Raw genomic sequence first — 16,062 nt, 5'->3', positions numbered from 1 at the left:
AAAGACCCGACAAACAGGATGAGAAAGTAACAAACTAGGGTAAGGAAAGTGAAACTGTTAAACCTAACGTGTTTTTAAAAACTCCAATTAAGACGTCGTGCACACTTTTTACAGATAAGAGTGAAATCCTTGCATCATGGTTGCTGTCAGTGGTTCCTCCCAGCACTGGGATGCATCATATTCCACCACAGGACGACCGCTTTGCTCTTAATTAGCTCAAGAAGTCTTTGTGCTGAGGAAGGTCAGACATTTCAGCGTGACGATGCTTTCTTTTATGTCTTTAAAAAAACAGAAATATTGTGAAATGAGAAATGCCCAGATAATAAGTAATGTTTTTCTGCTGAGCCCGTGGAGTTTTCAGAAAGTTTGAGTGTTTAATTAGAGGAGGAGGCCCACCCATAAATCCTTTTAATGGGTTCTAACCCTGTGGAGATTTCAGAAGATGGAAGGTCTGCTTGGTGAATTTCTACAGTGTGTGTTTGAGAAAGCCAGCAGAGCTGTAACTATTAATTATTATTCTCCACTTGTAAGCAGTTTTATTTTGAAAATCTTAAGATCAGATTTCTTCGCGTGAAGATTGTTAAGTGATTACGGATATATGACATTATTACAATAAGAGTACAGAACACAGAAGGCATCAGTGACAGCACACAGGTGGGTTGCAAAGTGGCTTGCAGAGGAGCATGTAGGCCTCAGTCACACAGGCCTGAACGTGTATTCCTCGATCAGTTGGTGAGTGGTTTCTGGGTGAAATTAGTCGTGAAGACGGCGCTCCACCAAAAAACTGATTGCGACTTGTTTGGTTGCCAGGAGACTGCAACCAAGACCTGCCGGCCTCCACACCTGTGTGACTGGCGTTTAAAGCAGCTTTAATATTGATGTGCTTTGTAGCCTATTTAAGCTAACATAATGCTCAGGTTAACCCGACCACATTCAAGATTTATTCAAAATTCTGTCTAAAAATGAGCATTTGTTCTGTGATTTAGACATTTGTGTGTCTGCAGAACCAAATGTCCTCTACAGATTGAGCCTCTTAGTTTAGAGGAAGGCATTATGGGTTGTTTGTAGCTAAATGGGCTAGCGAGGTTCACATAATGTGAAATCTGCTTTGTCTCACTGAGGAAATGTCAGAATTTTTTTTTTTTTTTGTGGCAAAAGACAAAATCATTTGTCAAGCAGCCAGGAAATACAGTGAGAGGACATCGTGGTGAGAAACTTTAAGAGACGGGCTCATGTTAGAATTAAAGCAACACAGTTCATCAAATTTAATTATTCCAAAAATCACACATTTTATCCCCTTCAGTCTCCAATGTACGTGGGTACTCACTTTCTGATCCCAGTGCCAGGTCCTGCCTTGTTCCATGAGTGCCATGCCCAGTGGAGCTGCTGCTGGCTGTGTGCAGGGTCCAGCTCACACCTGACTGGGGATCAGCCGACCACCCGCACAGGCTCTGCTCAAAGCCACACACGGCCGACAGGGGCGGAGTGGTGGCTGTGAATCGAGAAAGAAAAACAGATTACAAATAAAGGTGCTTAAAAGTGTCTGTTTGGGCTAAAATACTGCTGATTACCACCCGAGAGCTTCTTCTGAGTGCTTTTAGTATTGTGTTGGATTTAAACAAATTCTTTTTTTCTCAGTTTTCTTTTGTGAGACTCGGTCCTATAATGGCAGGGTCTTTATTTTGATAGTGCCGTGAGAGACATTCGCATTGTGTTGAGATGTTTTGCAATAGCGCTCAATGCAATATGACATCTTGAAAATCATACTGAATACAAATATTAGAGTAAAGGAGAATAAAAGCCAGACTGAAAGAAAGAGTAATTGCAGCAGACTGTAGAAATAACAGAAAGCAAACACAGACAGAAAATGGACAGAAAGAAAGCAGCGAAGCAAAGGGTGAATGATACAAAACTCAAGGGGTGACATGAAAGTAAGAAGACGAGCACAAATGAGAAGGAAAATGTTAAAATGATGCTGTAATTAGACTGCAATAAGCTGCTACCTTCAGTTGTGCTGAAACAAAAAAGCAAAGGCACTTCCTTAAACTACATCACAGTACGCTCTGCATAAACTCCAGTGAGGCAGTCGGTGACCTATAGCTGTGAAATCATATTCCCAATATGTGAGCCTGTGTTTGTATGAAGATCCTCTGGCTGTGCGAGTGTATTTTCACTCAAACGGAGCTTCCTGTGGGACTATTGAAACTAACAGACTTCAAAGCCCAGAGGCCCCACGGTGCACACTGACATCATGAGTTTGACCTTAAGAGCTCGAGTGTGTGCACAAGTGTGTGTGTGTGTGTGTGGATGAGAGACGAGCAGAAATAAATGCATGCGTGCATGCAAGAAATCTGCATATGTGAGAGCGCAGATAGCATGCACTTGAATGAAGAAAGCTTGAGTGTGTGTGTGTGTGTGTGTTACAGCAAAATGTGAAATAGTCATGAAAAATAACCGGTTTGTTTGCATATGTTGACTTAAAACGGGGCGGGCGTTTTTCCTGACAGTCAGCAGAACTTTGAAACTGACGTATTTCAGCAGGAACTTTAGTTAGCGCGTGTGGTGCATATTCTGTTCAAAGTGGGGACACTTCACCCCGGCAACCAAGAAAACAGAGCTGAAAAGAAGTGGCGACCGCTGCATTTTAAGTCACAGCATGGTCTTTTTAAACCGAGCTGTTTTGTGTGGGTACATCTTCTTAATTTGCTTTTAATGATACATTATTAATGTCTTTTAAAATAAAAACAAAAATAAAATACATTAAGTGGAACAGTACGCTGCTGCAGTGAGCATGGTCACCTCACGCCGACTGGAGTCTGTGTGGAGCTCTGTGTGTTCTATGTGTACCTGCCTGGGTTATCTGAAGGTCCTTCAGCTTCCTCCCACAGTCCAAAGACATGTGTGACAGTTTAACCAGTGACTCTAAACTGCCCATAGGTGTGAATATAAATGATTATCTGTCTCCATATTGGCCCAGCAACAGACCCTCTACATCTTGCCCTATGACAGCGGGGATAGACTCCACCCACCCTGCGACCCTGAACCTGTGCCGATATGATGTGAACTCGGTCACACCACCAACGCCTCCAACGTGCATTTGTCATACTTTATATGTGAAAAACATCAATTTTGTGTGCATGGCACAAATGAGTGGACGTGACACCAGACAGATGAAAACACGCTTTTAAGAAAATAAGAGGTGAGAAATTCACGTCGAGGAGGCGAAAAAGGTGAAAATTTGTGTCTAGAAACACAAACCAATAGATCAGAGGTTGTGACTGTTTCACAAACTGTGTGTGTGTGTGTGTGTGTGTGTGTGTGTGTGTGTGTGTGTGTGTGTGTGTGTGTGTGTGTGTGTGTGTGTGTGTTTTTACCAGATCTCATCACAGAGGTTGTCTGTTCCACTCTGGGTGTGGTGGGGGTCACAGTGTCAGGTACAGTGGTGGTTTCTATCAACACAAAAAATAAACACAAAAGGTTAGAATAGAATAGAATAGGATAGAATAGAATAGGATAGAATAGGATAGACAATAGATAATTTGTTTTATTGTTTTCTCTCCAAGACAGTCAAACTGTGTAATAAGCAGAGACGATGCTGGGCTTGGAATAACTAAATCTGAGCTCGCCTTGTTAAATATTCACAGTTTGTTCTGCGACTGCTTCGCTGCACAGTGGAAAAGAGTAATATTTTAACAGTGCAGCTGTGATGTTTGAGCAAAGCCAGGCTTTAGACACAGTGCTAACTGACGATGCTTTTATGCTCTTCGCCGTTTTCGGGGGCTGACGTTTGTCGGGATCCAGGCAGGGACAGAGCGAGCTGATGCAGTGAGCTGGCACTCTGCTCAGGACTGTGCCACAACGCTCTGTTTATCCACTGCAAGCTGGCATGCACGCTCACACAATGCTATGATGATAGATGCTGCACTCACACTGACCTTGGAGCACAGCAGCGTGCATCGAGTGTATGATAGATCAAACACACACACACACACACACACTCACAGACCTGCAGAGCAAAGATGTCAGCATTCAGGTATGACAGTGTAACCCCGAAACCTTCTGGTCTTAATAAGCAGTTTTTCTACTGCTGGTTAAGATTCCTTAAATGGCAATGAATGCTTTCCCATCTCTCTCCCTCACACACACACACACACACACACACACACACACACACACACACACACACACACACTGGTGAAAGTAAGTGTGTGTCTGCGTGTTGACGTAAGGGAACAGAAGATTGGCTTGCGTGGCACAAGCCAGACACCACAAACCTCTCACCAAATTATTCTCAGAAGCTACTTTTTTCTCCGTCTTCTGTTCGTTTCATGGCTTTTCTTTCTTTCCTCCCTTCATATTTCTTTCCTTCTTTCCATCTTCTGTCTCTCGTTTGTCACAATAAATCGGACCAGATTCGGCTCTGCTTTGCAAAACCACTATTGACACCACAAAAAGCTCTAAACACACACACACATAAACACACATGCTCCCTCTCTCTCTCAACTCTCCTGCATAGAAGTGAAATCGTACCCAGTCGTGTTTCTGTTTTACCACAACCGCAATTTTCGTCTTCATAACTCTTTCCCTCGCTCTCTCTTTCTGTCGTCTCTCCCTGAGGTATATTTCGATTTCTGCTCGCCCCTTTGCAGCTCTTTCTTCGTCTCTTTGTTGAGATTGGGTCTCTTCCTGTTGCTCTTTCTAACTCTCCTCCACCTTTCAGCACTTTTGTCTGTGCTGTAACTCTGTCCACTGTTATTTGATGTAGATTCTAATCACCAGTTCACTGAATCTCAGACTGCTGCAGATTTGCTTCGAGTGTAATTGTTGTAGATATTTCCATGACTCACGTGGTGATCTTTCTCTGTGTGTGTGTCTTGTTTAGGGTTAACTGGTAACCTTTGCAAGCCTCTGCTAATAGCTTTGAGTGCACTGCAGTGTCGGGGTTCATCCACTCTAATGTGTGTGTGCGTGTGTTTGCACACACACATAACTTTGAGTTGTTTACACAGTCCGCTCACAGTCAAAGTATGCACGATTATTATGTAAGCCCAAACACTCATACTGCTCTTTCAGCACACACACACACACACGCACGCTCAAAATTAGATATTAACATTTGATAAGCAGCTCCCAGCTGCTGACATTAAGCTGTTTTAATTTGGTGCCCTTTACCACTGTAATTAGCCCCCCATGTTGAGGGGAGAGAGGGAGGAATAGGGGATGAGAGGGAGACACAGAAAAGGGAACATAACCCTTTCCACCTCGCACCACCAATTTCCTAATTAGTGACCACACACAGCTCCAGTCGGCCTCCTATTTCGATCTCCATCTCCTCTCCACCTGCCTAATTCAATTTGGTTCTCCTTTCCTCCCCTCTTCTTAACTCCTCCTACTCCTCATCCTCTTCTTCAATCCACCAGGGTCCTCTCTGTATCAACTGTAAAGATCAGAAATAATTTAAACAAGTTACTTTAATAATATTTTTTAAAGTGTTGTTGCAGGAAGTTGAACTCTTACTTGCTGAATGGAAATAAATGACAGGACAAATACAAGGTGGCAGAGTTCAGTCACTCGTGGGAAGATCGAAACAGACGTGCATGAGAAAAACCAATCCTGACGTATATATTCTGCAGATGGGTCATCCAGAGCTGACTTACAGAAACCTGCAGAGACCCTCCGACTCGATCTTTTCCACACACAGACGCACACTTTCTAAACTGAAGAACAGAAGGTGTCACAGGCCCAAGGGCTCATTGTAAAGCTGCTGACTGAGCAAGGCAAAGCGGAAACACAGAGACGAAAACTGTTCAATTATGGAAAGAGCTCTGGGTATAAATCTACCTCTGTCAGCCTAAATAATGACTACTGACACAGTGTGTGTGTGTGTGTGTGTGTGTGTGTGTGTGTGTGTGTGTGTGTGTCTAAGAGACAGAGAAAGCTGTTGCTACTCAATTATTGGTGACATGGTGCATGTGTGTAAGTATGGAGGGGATTTCCTCCACTTAATGACTGAAAGACTGAAAGGCATGCCTTCCTTACAGATGAAACTTGCTAACCTGTGTGTGTGTGTGTGTGTGTACATGTTTGTGAGGACAGAAAATTGGCGTGCTACTATACTTGTGGGGCCAATCAGTCACTTATGAGTATGGTGATAGCTTTGGGGGAGAAGCTATCCCTGAGTCTGTTTGTTCGGACTCAGTGCTGTGTGGAGAGCAATGGCTATGGCGTCTTCGGTGGATCTGTTAGTCCGATATGCAAATTGGTGTGGGTCCAGAGCCGGGGGGAGACAGGTTCTGATGTGCTCCAGAACCAGTTTCTCAAAGCACTTGGTGATGACAGCGTTATACTTGGAAGCAGATAAAAGTAGAAAATCTGATCCTAGTGCTGTGCAATGAGTCTAAAGGAGGGGGCTGTTAAATGCTAAAATATGACATCACATCACAGCTGATGTTGGAAAACATCTGAAGGTCAAATCAGACAACTGTTCTTAAACCCAAAGCTGTGGCTTGTTTGTACTGTATGTGGCTTAAACTCATTATGACTCCATCTGTAAATGAGTGGTTTGGAAAATGAGGTCTTTACAGCAGCGTATTATTTCCAGACTAAATTGCTAATTAGCTCATTGTACAGAAAGCTACCCATTATATAATTTTTTAAAATAATTTTTTAATGATAAGTGCTACAGTGGACCACAAGGTTTTACATTAGTAGACAGGGAAGGGGAGTTTCTGCAAAAACTGAGCACATGACTGTGGTTAAAAAGCTGCCAACAATCAAACTTCTGGTTAAAAGGCAGAGCCATGAGCTGCACAGCTGAGAAGCAAAAGCACTCTTCATGTCAGGAAACTACAGACAGTAAATTGCTCATTAGCCCATTGTGCAACAAAGCACCACAAGGTATACGACTGTAATTGTAGCCTTAAGTGTCAAGACAAGTACGACAACAACTGAGATGATAAAAAGAAGCTGCTGGCAGTGAATGTGTAACTACATCAGTGAAACATGGTGAGCTACAGAGAAAATGAATTTAAGTGTGGAAAAAACCATTAAGCTAAGTAGGCCATTAGGATCTATGGAGAAGAGAAGGACAGCTTTCTTGCTCACCAAGCATTAATAAGCTGTTGTCTCCTTCCAAGACTCGGGCATGGTCGGATTAAACCTCAGGTGCGGCACATGATAGGCTGGACGTACGGTTTGGGACAAGGGAAACATGTTGTCTTTCGTCACTGAGCACAGAGGTTTTTGGCTAAAAACCTGAAAGGCATGCTGAGCCAAACTTAAATATTTATATTGGAAAAACACGAGCTTTCATTGCACACAGAGCCCTACCTGCATATACACACAGGCATCCGCAACCAACCTGGACCGTATCCTAAGTGTTTCCATGTGTGATATCTCAGAGAGAAGAAGGGAAGGAACAGATAAACTGAGCTGTCCTGAAGTAAACAAATCCCTGTTGTGTGGTTAAAATAGTTTAGATTGCTCAACACTTAACAGTAGAACATCACTGTGAGCTGCAAACTTGGCCTTTTGTCTCTGCTAAAGCATAACCCCGAACCGAGAGCACAGCTGCAGGGCATTCGGCTGCTCCACCGTGGTGGACAATTGATTTTTTGTCGCTCACCCTGGTGCATTGTGTTATCAGACACTTTGGAACATGGTGTGGTGCAAACATTTAGAACAGCTATCCCTTCAGGATCTTAAAATTGATTGCTGTTTATTTTTACATCCCTGTTCTTCTGTAGAAGTTGTGCACTACCTGAGTCTGTTGTGCACTGATTAGATTGACACAAGTTTGAGTTTTTAAAGATGAGAGAGGAAAGAAATCACAAGTATAAAAACAGAGAAGGGAAGGTGGGGACTCTGGAGAGATGGAGTGTGTCTGTGTGGGTGTGGTGAGGGGCTTGTTGCAGGAGCCTTGGCAGGACACAGTGAAACCTGCAGAAGCCACAAACATGAACAAAACCTCTCTCAAACCTTTTTTCCATTTCTGCTTTTCAATTTTAAAAAAAGACTTTGGACAACCCAGTTAGAAAAACAAAAATCACAGTGACGTGTGCAGCTCTTTCCCAGTATCTGAATACTATTAAAACATAAAATTACCCAATCTGCATACTAGTTATTGTTACTGGAAGCGGCATTGCATTCATAACCACTTTCATTTCTTCAGTGAAATGAGAAAAGGCAAGAGGAGCAGGGAGAGAGAACAGTGGGTGTAACTGAGGACACATCCTGCAGATCACATGAAAGTGTCTGGACTCAGGCCATGGCCCACATGTGAATGCGATCAGCAAAGCTGGACCTAACACACACACACACACACACACACACACACACACACACACACACACACACACACACACACACACACACACACACACACACACAGACTTGGCTAAATCTGAATGACTTGCTGGAAAACACCTCCAGAATGTCTATAACAAGGACGATCAGCAGCGTTCCCCTCCAGGGTGCCACTGTAACGACTGACGTGTGTTTTCCTGGTCCAACTCCATCCGCGTGTCAGTGACTGACAAAGGAAAGGTTCTTGGCCATTAGTCGCCTGTGCATATTGCAACACTCGTCATAAAGTCACAGCCACAGTTAAAGCTTCCTACATGGAAATTTAATGCCGTACGCTTTGCCAACAATATTCTGAATCACATTCAATCCACATTTGCACCGGCATTTCTCACTCAGGACGATGTCCTCTGTTTTTTTGGACAGTCTGTCAAACCCTCCCTGCTCGATGTACTTCCCTACATCTTGCAGAATTTCACACAGCACTCTTTTAGAGTCCATATTTTTAATAAAAAGACATAAACCATACATAAAAGATACATGAGGCCAATGTAACATTATTCTGTGAAGCCGCAAGCAGAGCAATTTATGCCGTCGTCGTCTTGGTGACATGATAGGCAGGCGGTGGCGATCAGGCCAAGAAACTGCAGGAGAAGTTCATGGTCACAGCAAATCAGCCATACGCTGCTCTTTCATCCTTTTTTAATCTAATGCGGATCATAATTTGCAAAATGAACACTATGCAGACACTCATCAAGATCTGAGCCCATTGACTTCTTATGAGTCGCCCCCTGCTGACCATGAGAAAGAGTGCATGTTTGTGGCACTTCTTGCAGGGCTGCAAGCCATGCTTATCTTTCATTTACAGTCTGCGGTGAAAAGCAGCATTCATCAGCCACGAGTGAGGCTCCTATCGTGCTAATCATTGCCGTTTTGTTGGAACATAATAATAAGGAAGCATAATTTGTGTCACAATCTGGTTGGCGGTATTTTAAGACTTCCGTGATCCCGAGAGCAGCAGCAGCAGCAGCTGAATAAAAATAACGCTGTTATTAAGCACTCTGAGGCTCCGGACAAAAGCCGCTTTCACTCTGTGTCTGTGTTTGTCATTGTCTCCGTTATTTTCCTCAAGCACCCCGCCCATAACAATGTAGTTATCAAATGTGATGAGAAACTAAGCATGTATTTACACAACTAAAACCAAACTCACATCTTTGTGCCAAACAGGTGGTGTGTGTGTGTGTGTGTGTACATACGTGCCTGCCAACAGCTAGGTGTGGAGTGAAAGAGATGAGAGTGTAGCAGATGTTCTGATAGCTCACTCATTTAAAACATGAACAAAACTGGCAGCGTGCGAGCTCAGAGTTCAGATCCAATAGTCGGGGTTGTGAGACCTAAATTACACGTTGCCTCCGTAGCTAGCGTGAATGATTAGAACGAGTCCCGCAATAATATTCTGGCTTTTGTTTCTGTTTTTGCACCGAAGGTTTGGCACAATAATGAGATGGTAAACGACATGATTGCGTGCCCCCTAAGAGCCTCGGATCTGTAATTTTGGATTTCTTCATTGCAATTGTGCGCTGAGATTGTCTCTCTCATGTGAGGAAATTGTTTTACAGCCCTGTGGCCAGGTCAGCGTGCTTCACTGTAAAATATGAAAACAACGCAGGGGCAGTAATGGAAAAGCAGTTTCCTTTTAAATTCGTTAAAGCTGCTGTTTAGAGGATGCGAGGTGTATGACTGACAGTGTGTTACACTGTCTTTGTCTTACAGTAATTGTGAGTACCACAGTGCACTGTATGCACTTTTGTGAATCATCTCAATAAGGACGAAGGCTGAAAAGTTTCTATTTATATCAAAAACTACCAGGAAGCAAACTTGATTCACACTCAATAAAAAAACTGTGAGCTGAGCATGAACAGGCTCAGTATAGACGAAGTTCAGTCCCCAGAAAAAGAGAATAGTGTTAGCTGCATGTTAAACTGGCTGCTGGATTGATGCGCTCCCTGGAATAAGTGTGAATGTTTGCAGTTGTGTTGGAGAGCGTATGACGGCAATACGCTGCTTATTTATTATTGAATTCATTAATGCATGCCCACTATTTCCTGAGTGGTGAGACAGGCGGGATGCGATTCGACTATTTGTGCTAAAGTGTGAGGAAAAAAGGGGAAATCCTAATTATAGGTGGAGCTGTCTCTGTTTATATTTGCTGTATCTTGAGTTTTGCTGATGTGGAAATGTTCCTGAAAAGGTCACAACAATGCAAAGCTTGGGAGTGTGAGGATATCAGTGTGCATCTCCTTGTTTCGCTAAACAAAAGAAGATTAAGGATCCTTTTTTAAAACGGATAACTGTGTGCACGTCAGCTGGGTGAGAAGGACAAACGTGGGCCTGAATGTCTGCGAGTCTGACTTACATGTAAACAGCTGTGTTCACTGGACTGAAACTGATGCACCGTTGAATATTTAATACTTAATCTTCTTTTACAACAACCGGTAGAACAAAAACACACAGGAGCAAGAAGGAAACAGGTCGGAATGACTGGATCGTTTTTGGATTGTTATCCTCACATCAGTTAGGATGGAGGCCGTTTAAGACGCGGACAAAGTGAAATTTAATAATCCTCACTTTCTCTAAGCCACTAAAGACGTACAATTATCTTAGTGTGTGGTTGTGTGTTGTAGTTCGGATGGCAGCATGAGCGGTTACTGTGCTGTACACGTGAAGTGGAAGTGAACTGTTATCGTGTGTAATGCACAGATTACAACCAGAAGGCAAACATCTGGCGCGCAGACATCGAAAGCCAGACCAGCAGACAACCAGGGCAAGCACAACCGCAGTGATGTGCATCTACACTATGGTGGTGCAGACATGGAGTGCACGATTATCACACATGTAGTTTATGAACAGGATAACCAGTTCGCTTGTGTCAGACGTTACTTCTGTTTATGCATATTTTACTTTTTCTTATGGCCAAAAAAAAGAAGCTCTCCCGGGTCCTGACATTAATGAGTTAATTAGGGAGAGTAGTTAGATTTGTGTTACGCTTGAACCAAAAGGTTTAACTGGAAAAGCTGTTAAATATAAGCAGATGGAGTTTAATGGCTTTGACTGCATATTTAATGTAGTATAGGTGTGTCAAACATAAGGCCCGGGAGCCAGAATCGGCCCACCAAGGGCATAAATTTTAGACTTTTAATTGTATTGTCACAGCTTTTCCTGCTGATAAAGAGTCAGTAAAGTCCCCCATGGCCTTTCATACTACACAAAGGTAATTAACTAACAGATAACCAATCAAGCGGCAGAAAAAATCCTAGTTTTCACCATCTACTATAGAAATGCACTTGTTTTTTGTTGTTTTTTACACATGGAAAAAAACATTTTCTGTGCATTTAAAAACCTTTCTGCTTTATAATCACAGGACTGTCTGGGTAACGAGCTCCCAGAACTTTTTCTGTAATTTCCCACTTTAGCTGAAACAGTCGTGCTGACTGATTTCTTTCATTTCCTACAGCAGCATTTCTTTATCATGTAGAATAACTGAGACGTACTGTTGAACTTGCACTTTGTTGTATTATGTCAGAGATTAACTGTGTTGTTAAACTTCTTTACACTTGTGCGGCCCACGATGTCCAACGAGTCTGACATCTCTGTTCTTGTTTCATTGAAGGAGAGACTAAAAGTTTAAAGAGGCTTCATGAAGAGTTTGACGTGTTTGAAAATGTCGAGTGCAAAGACGTAAATCACCACATGCTACAGCACATCGATGGTGTCATGTCAGGACTCAACACCTCCTGAAACGCTGTGATTTTCCTGTATAATCTGCATTATTTTCCGTCCACGGTCACTTGTTAGAAACTGTATTAAGAACAGAAGAGGCTGCCCTTTCTGTCCCCATCATCACCGGCCTCCTGGTTAGGCCTGACACATCTGGGATATAACGTTCCCCTCGGGTTCCCCCCTCTCTCTCTGTCGGAAACCCAAATGGACACACACGTGCTCAGAAACACAGAGTTGGAGCCATCGGTCGCAGCAACAACCCCCTTCATGTCCACTGGGAACAGGTACGTGTCATTTCCTGTTCTCGTCTTCACCTGTCACAACCTGACTGAAGCAGTAAAATCTGAAAACGCTGGAAGCAGAAAGCACGGGGAAGGAGAGGACTTTGGTCATAACAGCAGCAGGTATAGAGGTCTGGTTATGAAAACACAACTCAACTGCTGTTACTGTGTATTACTGTGTCATAACTGGCTATCTAAAGGACATGATCATATTATCATGCATTCAAATATCCCAGCTTTAATAACATTGGATCCATTGTCTCTGCTTCATTTAGTGGAGAATTTATACAGCTCATTATTACTGCTCAAGTTAAGCAAAAGAAAAAAAGTGTCAGGTTTGTACAATGGATTGCTTTAATGCTTAAATTATTGTCGAGCTGAAAAAAAATGCTTGCCACAGCTAACAAGGTCCATGCAACGCTAGCATATTATAATAAATTGTGGTTACACAGCTCAGTAAAGTGGCATACAGAGTAATGGTCCACATTCATCACTTTACACACACTGCACACTAAAAAGCACTCCTGATAAACAACGGCTTCTGCTAAAATATTAAAAAACACAACAGGAAAAGGAAAACACCAAAGTTCACCTAATCCTTCACGACACACTAGCAACATGCTACTAACATAATGGGCTGGGGACACAATGTAGTACACAGCTGGCCACTATTAGTAAAAGTCCCATGACCTAGACATGTTAATCCCTGTCCAGACATGTGGAAAACCCTCCTGCAGAGCAAGATGATTAACTTTAACTCCATGATATGTTGGAGAATCCATGACAGAAGCACAAATACTACAGTTATTCATATATATGTACGTTTGTTTGGACACAGACACAGGTTTGTTACCTTAGTTGCTCTGAAAATCACAGAGCTCTTCACAACCAAACAGGGGGAAGGACCAAAGATCACAGTGCAGCTATTATTAAGTTTAAGAGTTTCAGAGCTTAAGAGCTGCTTTGGGAAACATAAAGAGTTCGAAAGTCATTTCAGCTACATGTAAAGCTCAGCAAACGATCTCAGGATAGATAAAGAAACACTGCCGGGTAAAGAGTACTCTCCTGGAGGTCAGCATGTTATTATCCAAGTGCATCATACAGAGAGGACTTGAAGAGGGAAATGCAGAAGGTTCAGCACAAGGTGCAAACCAGTGTTCAGTATCAAAAGCAAGACAAACCCCATCTGGAAGCACCCTTCATAATGATGGGCCACCAGTCTTTACTGATGATGCATAAGAAGAAAGAACCACAAGTGTTGGGACAAACTTCCTGCTCATATTCCACCAAACACAGCAAAGTTGCCTGGACAGGCAGTACAGATGGACGATAATCCAAAAATACAGTGAAAGCAACTGACACATTTTTGCAGGTAAGTCCACAGGCTCTGGACAAAGAATGTACCATAAAGTATTTAAAATTTAACATTTGGTTTCATATGACACGCTTGAATCCTTGAATTAAAGCTGAGAATCTGGCATTGTAGTGAAAAAATCCAAATCCAGCACCAGGAAAACTGTGTTGCTGTAGCGTGGAACATGCTGTGTACACATGCAAAATCTACATATCAGAGCACAAAGCCATACACAGGGCAGATAAAAAACGAGGACAAAGACAAAAATCTCTGATTTAAAGAGCATGTGTTTGGTTTTGAAATATGATCATAGATCGTTTAATTTATCCTATATGTGCAGATGTATTCCACTTTCATTCCTGCTACTGTGTGGGATTGTTCATTTATCCACGCATGCAACTTTACTTCATCTGTGTGTAGTTTCTCCTATCATCCACGTGTGTGCGCTCCTACCGGGCAGGTCACAGCCGAGAACCTCCATCCTCATGCCGATCCCGGCGGGCGACCATCTCTCTGGAAAGACTCGGATGTGCTGAGTCACTATCTCGTCAAACCTCCGCACCTCGGGAGTATCGTAGTGGCCGTTGCCCTCAAAAATCTGAGGAAGAATGTGAAAGGTGAGCACGAAACAGTTTCACTGGTGTAGAAAGACCTGAGAGTTCAGCTCATTCAAGCATTGATGCTAAATTCTTTGACATCGTTTCAAAGGCAGTCAGCAATAAACTTTTGCCTGGTGCCCAAATCTGTTCGACCATTTAAAAAATTCCTAAAACAACAGAAAATCCAGTGGAGGCAGTCAAATGTTGGTATTTCACTATCCCGCCTGATGAGAAACCAATAAAAAAATGGAAGTCTTGATAAATAAGACAACTAACTAGCATTGTTTCCCCGCTCAGAACGACATGTGTCAAAAAAACAACAGAAAGAAGATGTTTCCTTTGATTTCCAAATCGTCTTTGAGGCAGAAGAAGCCTCTCGCAAAAGCACAAGATTTATTACAAGCTTCATACAGACAAGACTACAGCAAGCCTTTCAAAAAACGTGGGCCGTGAAAGTTGTACTATTGGTTTCATTAATTGAACTGTATCCTCTGTGTTCCCCATTTCTGAAATTTTAAAAACCGTAAGATGAATTTCCCAGGACGCTCATTTAAAAAGACAGGCAGATGAGAGAGAACAGGATTTTAGCATCAGGAGAAAATCCAGGCACTCAGTAGTACTATTAAAGCGTTTTAAGACATAGTCTCAGAAAGCAGAACAAAGTTTAAAGTGCCCGTCTCGCAGTGCGTTAGACGCCAGCAGTGCTGAGTGGTGATGCAGGAAAGACATTTTTAATTAACACCCATGAGAGACAAATAGAGGATGAGAGACGAAGCGAGGGAGAGCGCAGGACTCGGGGAGAGGAAGACACAGAAGCACGAAGAATGAGGAGCGAGGTGATTAAATTGAATTATTATCGGAGCCGAGGCTGTAATAAAGCGGCGTTTTTGCGAAAAATGACAAGAATCAGAAAGACAAAGACGAGGAGAAAGAGAAGGAGACGGGGGGAAAGGCTCGGCTGAGAGACAGCTATAAATAAACTGCAAATGAGTGAGAAGTGACGGCGGCGGACCAGAGGACAGAGGGGGCCCCCGTTTGTGTCAAAAACAAGGAGAGAGTGTGTGTGTTCTCCTCTACCTTAGCAAACCCAGTCTTGCTGTCAGTGATGTAGGTCCAGTCTTTGCCATTCGAGCTGTGAGCCAGTTTGTACTTCCTGACAAACGCTCTGTTCTCCGCACTGCCCTCCAGGCCTCGTGCACCTTGAGTAATAATGCCACGCACCATCTTGGGCACACCGAGGTCCACCTGCAGCACACAAAACAAAGTTAAACAAAGTTATTATTGCTCGCTCACCCTTTGCGCCAGGGAACCGATCAATTTCCAGATCCCCTGCCCATTGTGGCAACTGTGACTTTCCCGAGCATATAATCAATCAAACGTTGGTTTTCCATTGGGGAACTTTTAATAAGATTCAGGCTTTGGAAATGGGTTCTTCTTTCTATTCAATAGCAGTTCATGACCAAGGTCAGTTCACAAATGCAATCTAAACGACGGCTGAAAACTCCATCAGTGTTTAGAGACCCTGCACACTGTTGTCACGTGTGTCATTTTACAGTAATTTTGTGGGTTCGGTGGATGTTGTGATCGCCAGTGCAGGTGTGAAAAAGCCCGGCCTGCAGTATTTGATTGACCAAACCGTAGATTACATTATAAAAGACAGATGTGGATGCTGTGTCTTTTTTTTATAGCTCCTTTAGTTGCAAAAACAAGTCTCTGGGAAACTGACCCCACCCCCGCTTGATTTATC

The 16,062-nt window shown here is 43.0% G+C and overlaps 1 protein-coding gene across 3 annotated transcripts in view; it reads right to left on the bottom strand.

Annotated features, from left to right (window-relative positions):
- The window catches only part of LOC134644315 (neuropilin-2-like), an 88,068-nt gene that overhangs the window by 21,096 nt on the left and 50,910 nt on the right, over window positions 1-16,062 (bottom strand). For all 3 annotated transcript variants that reach the window (XM_063497235.1, XM_063497237.1, XM_063497236.1), the window contains exons 10-13: window positions 15,393-15,560; window positions 14,170-14,314; window positions 3,375-3,449; window positions 1,328-1,492 (exon numbers count right to left, since the gene is read on the bottom strand). In XM_063497235.1, coding sequence (XP_063353305.1) covers window positions 1,328-1,492; window positions 3,375-3,449; window positions 14,170-14,314; window positions 15,393-15,560 — 553 coding nt within the window. The remainder of the gene's footprint in view (window positions 1-1,327; window positions 1,493-3,374; window positions 3,450-14,169; window positions 14,315-15,392; window positions 15,561-16,062) is intronic.

The sequence above is a fragment of the Pelmatolapia mariae genome, linkage group LG16_19, assembly GCF_036321145.2.
Source record: "Pelmatolapia mariae isolate MD_Pm_ZW linkage group LG16_19, Pm_UMD_F_2, whole genome shotgun sequence".
Taxonomy (NCBI): Eukaryota; Metazoa; Chordata; class Actinopteri; order Cichliformes; family Cichlidae; genus Pelmatolapia; species Pelmatolapia mariae.
Note: the sequence above shows the minus strand (reverse complement) of the source record. Positions and strands in the feature narration are given on the sequence as shown.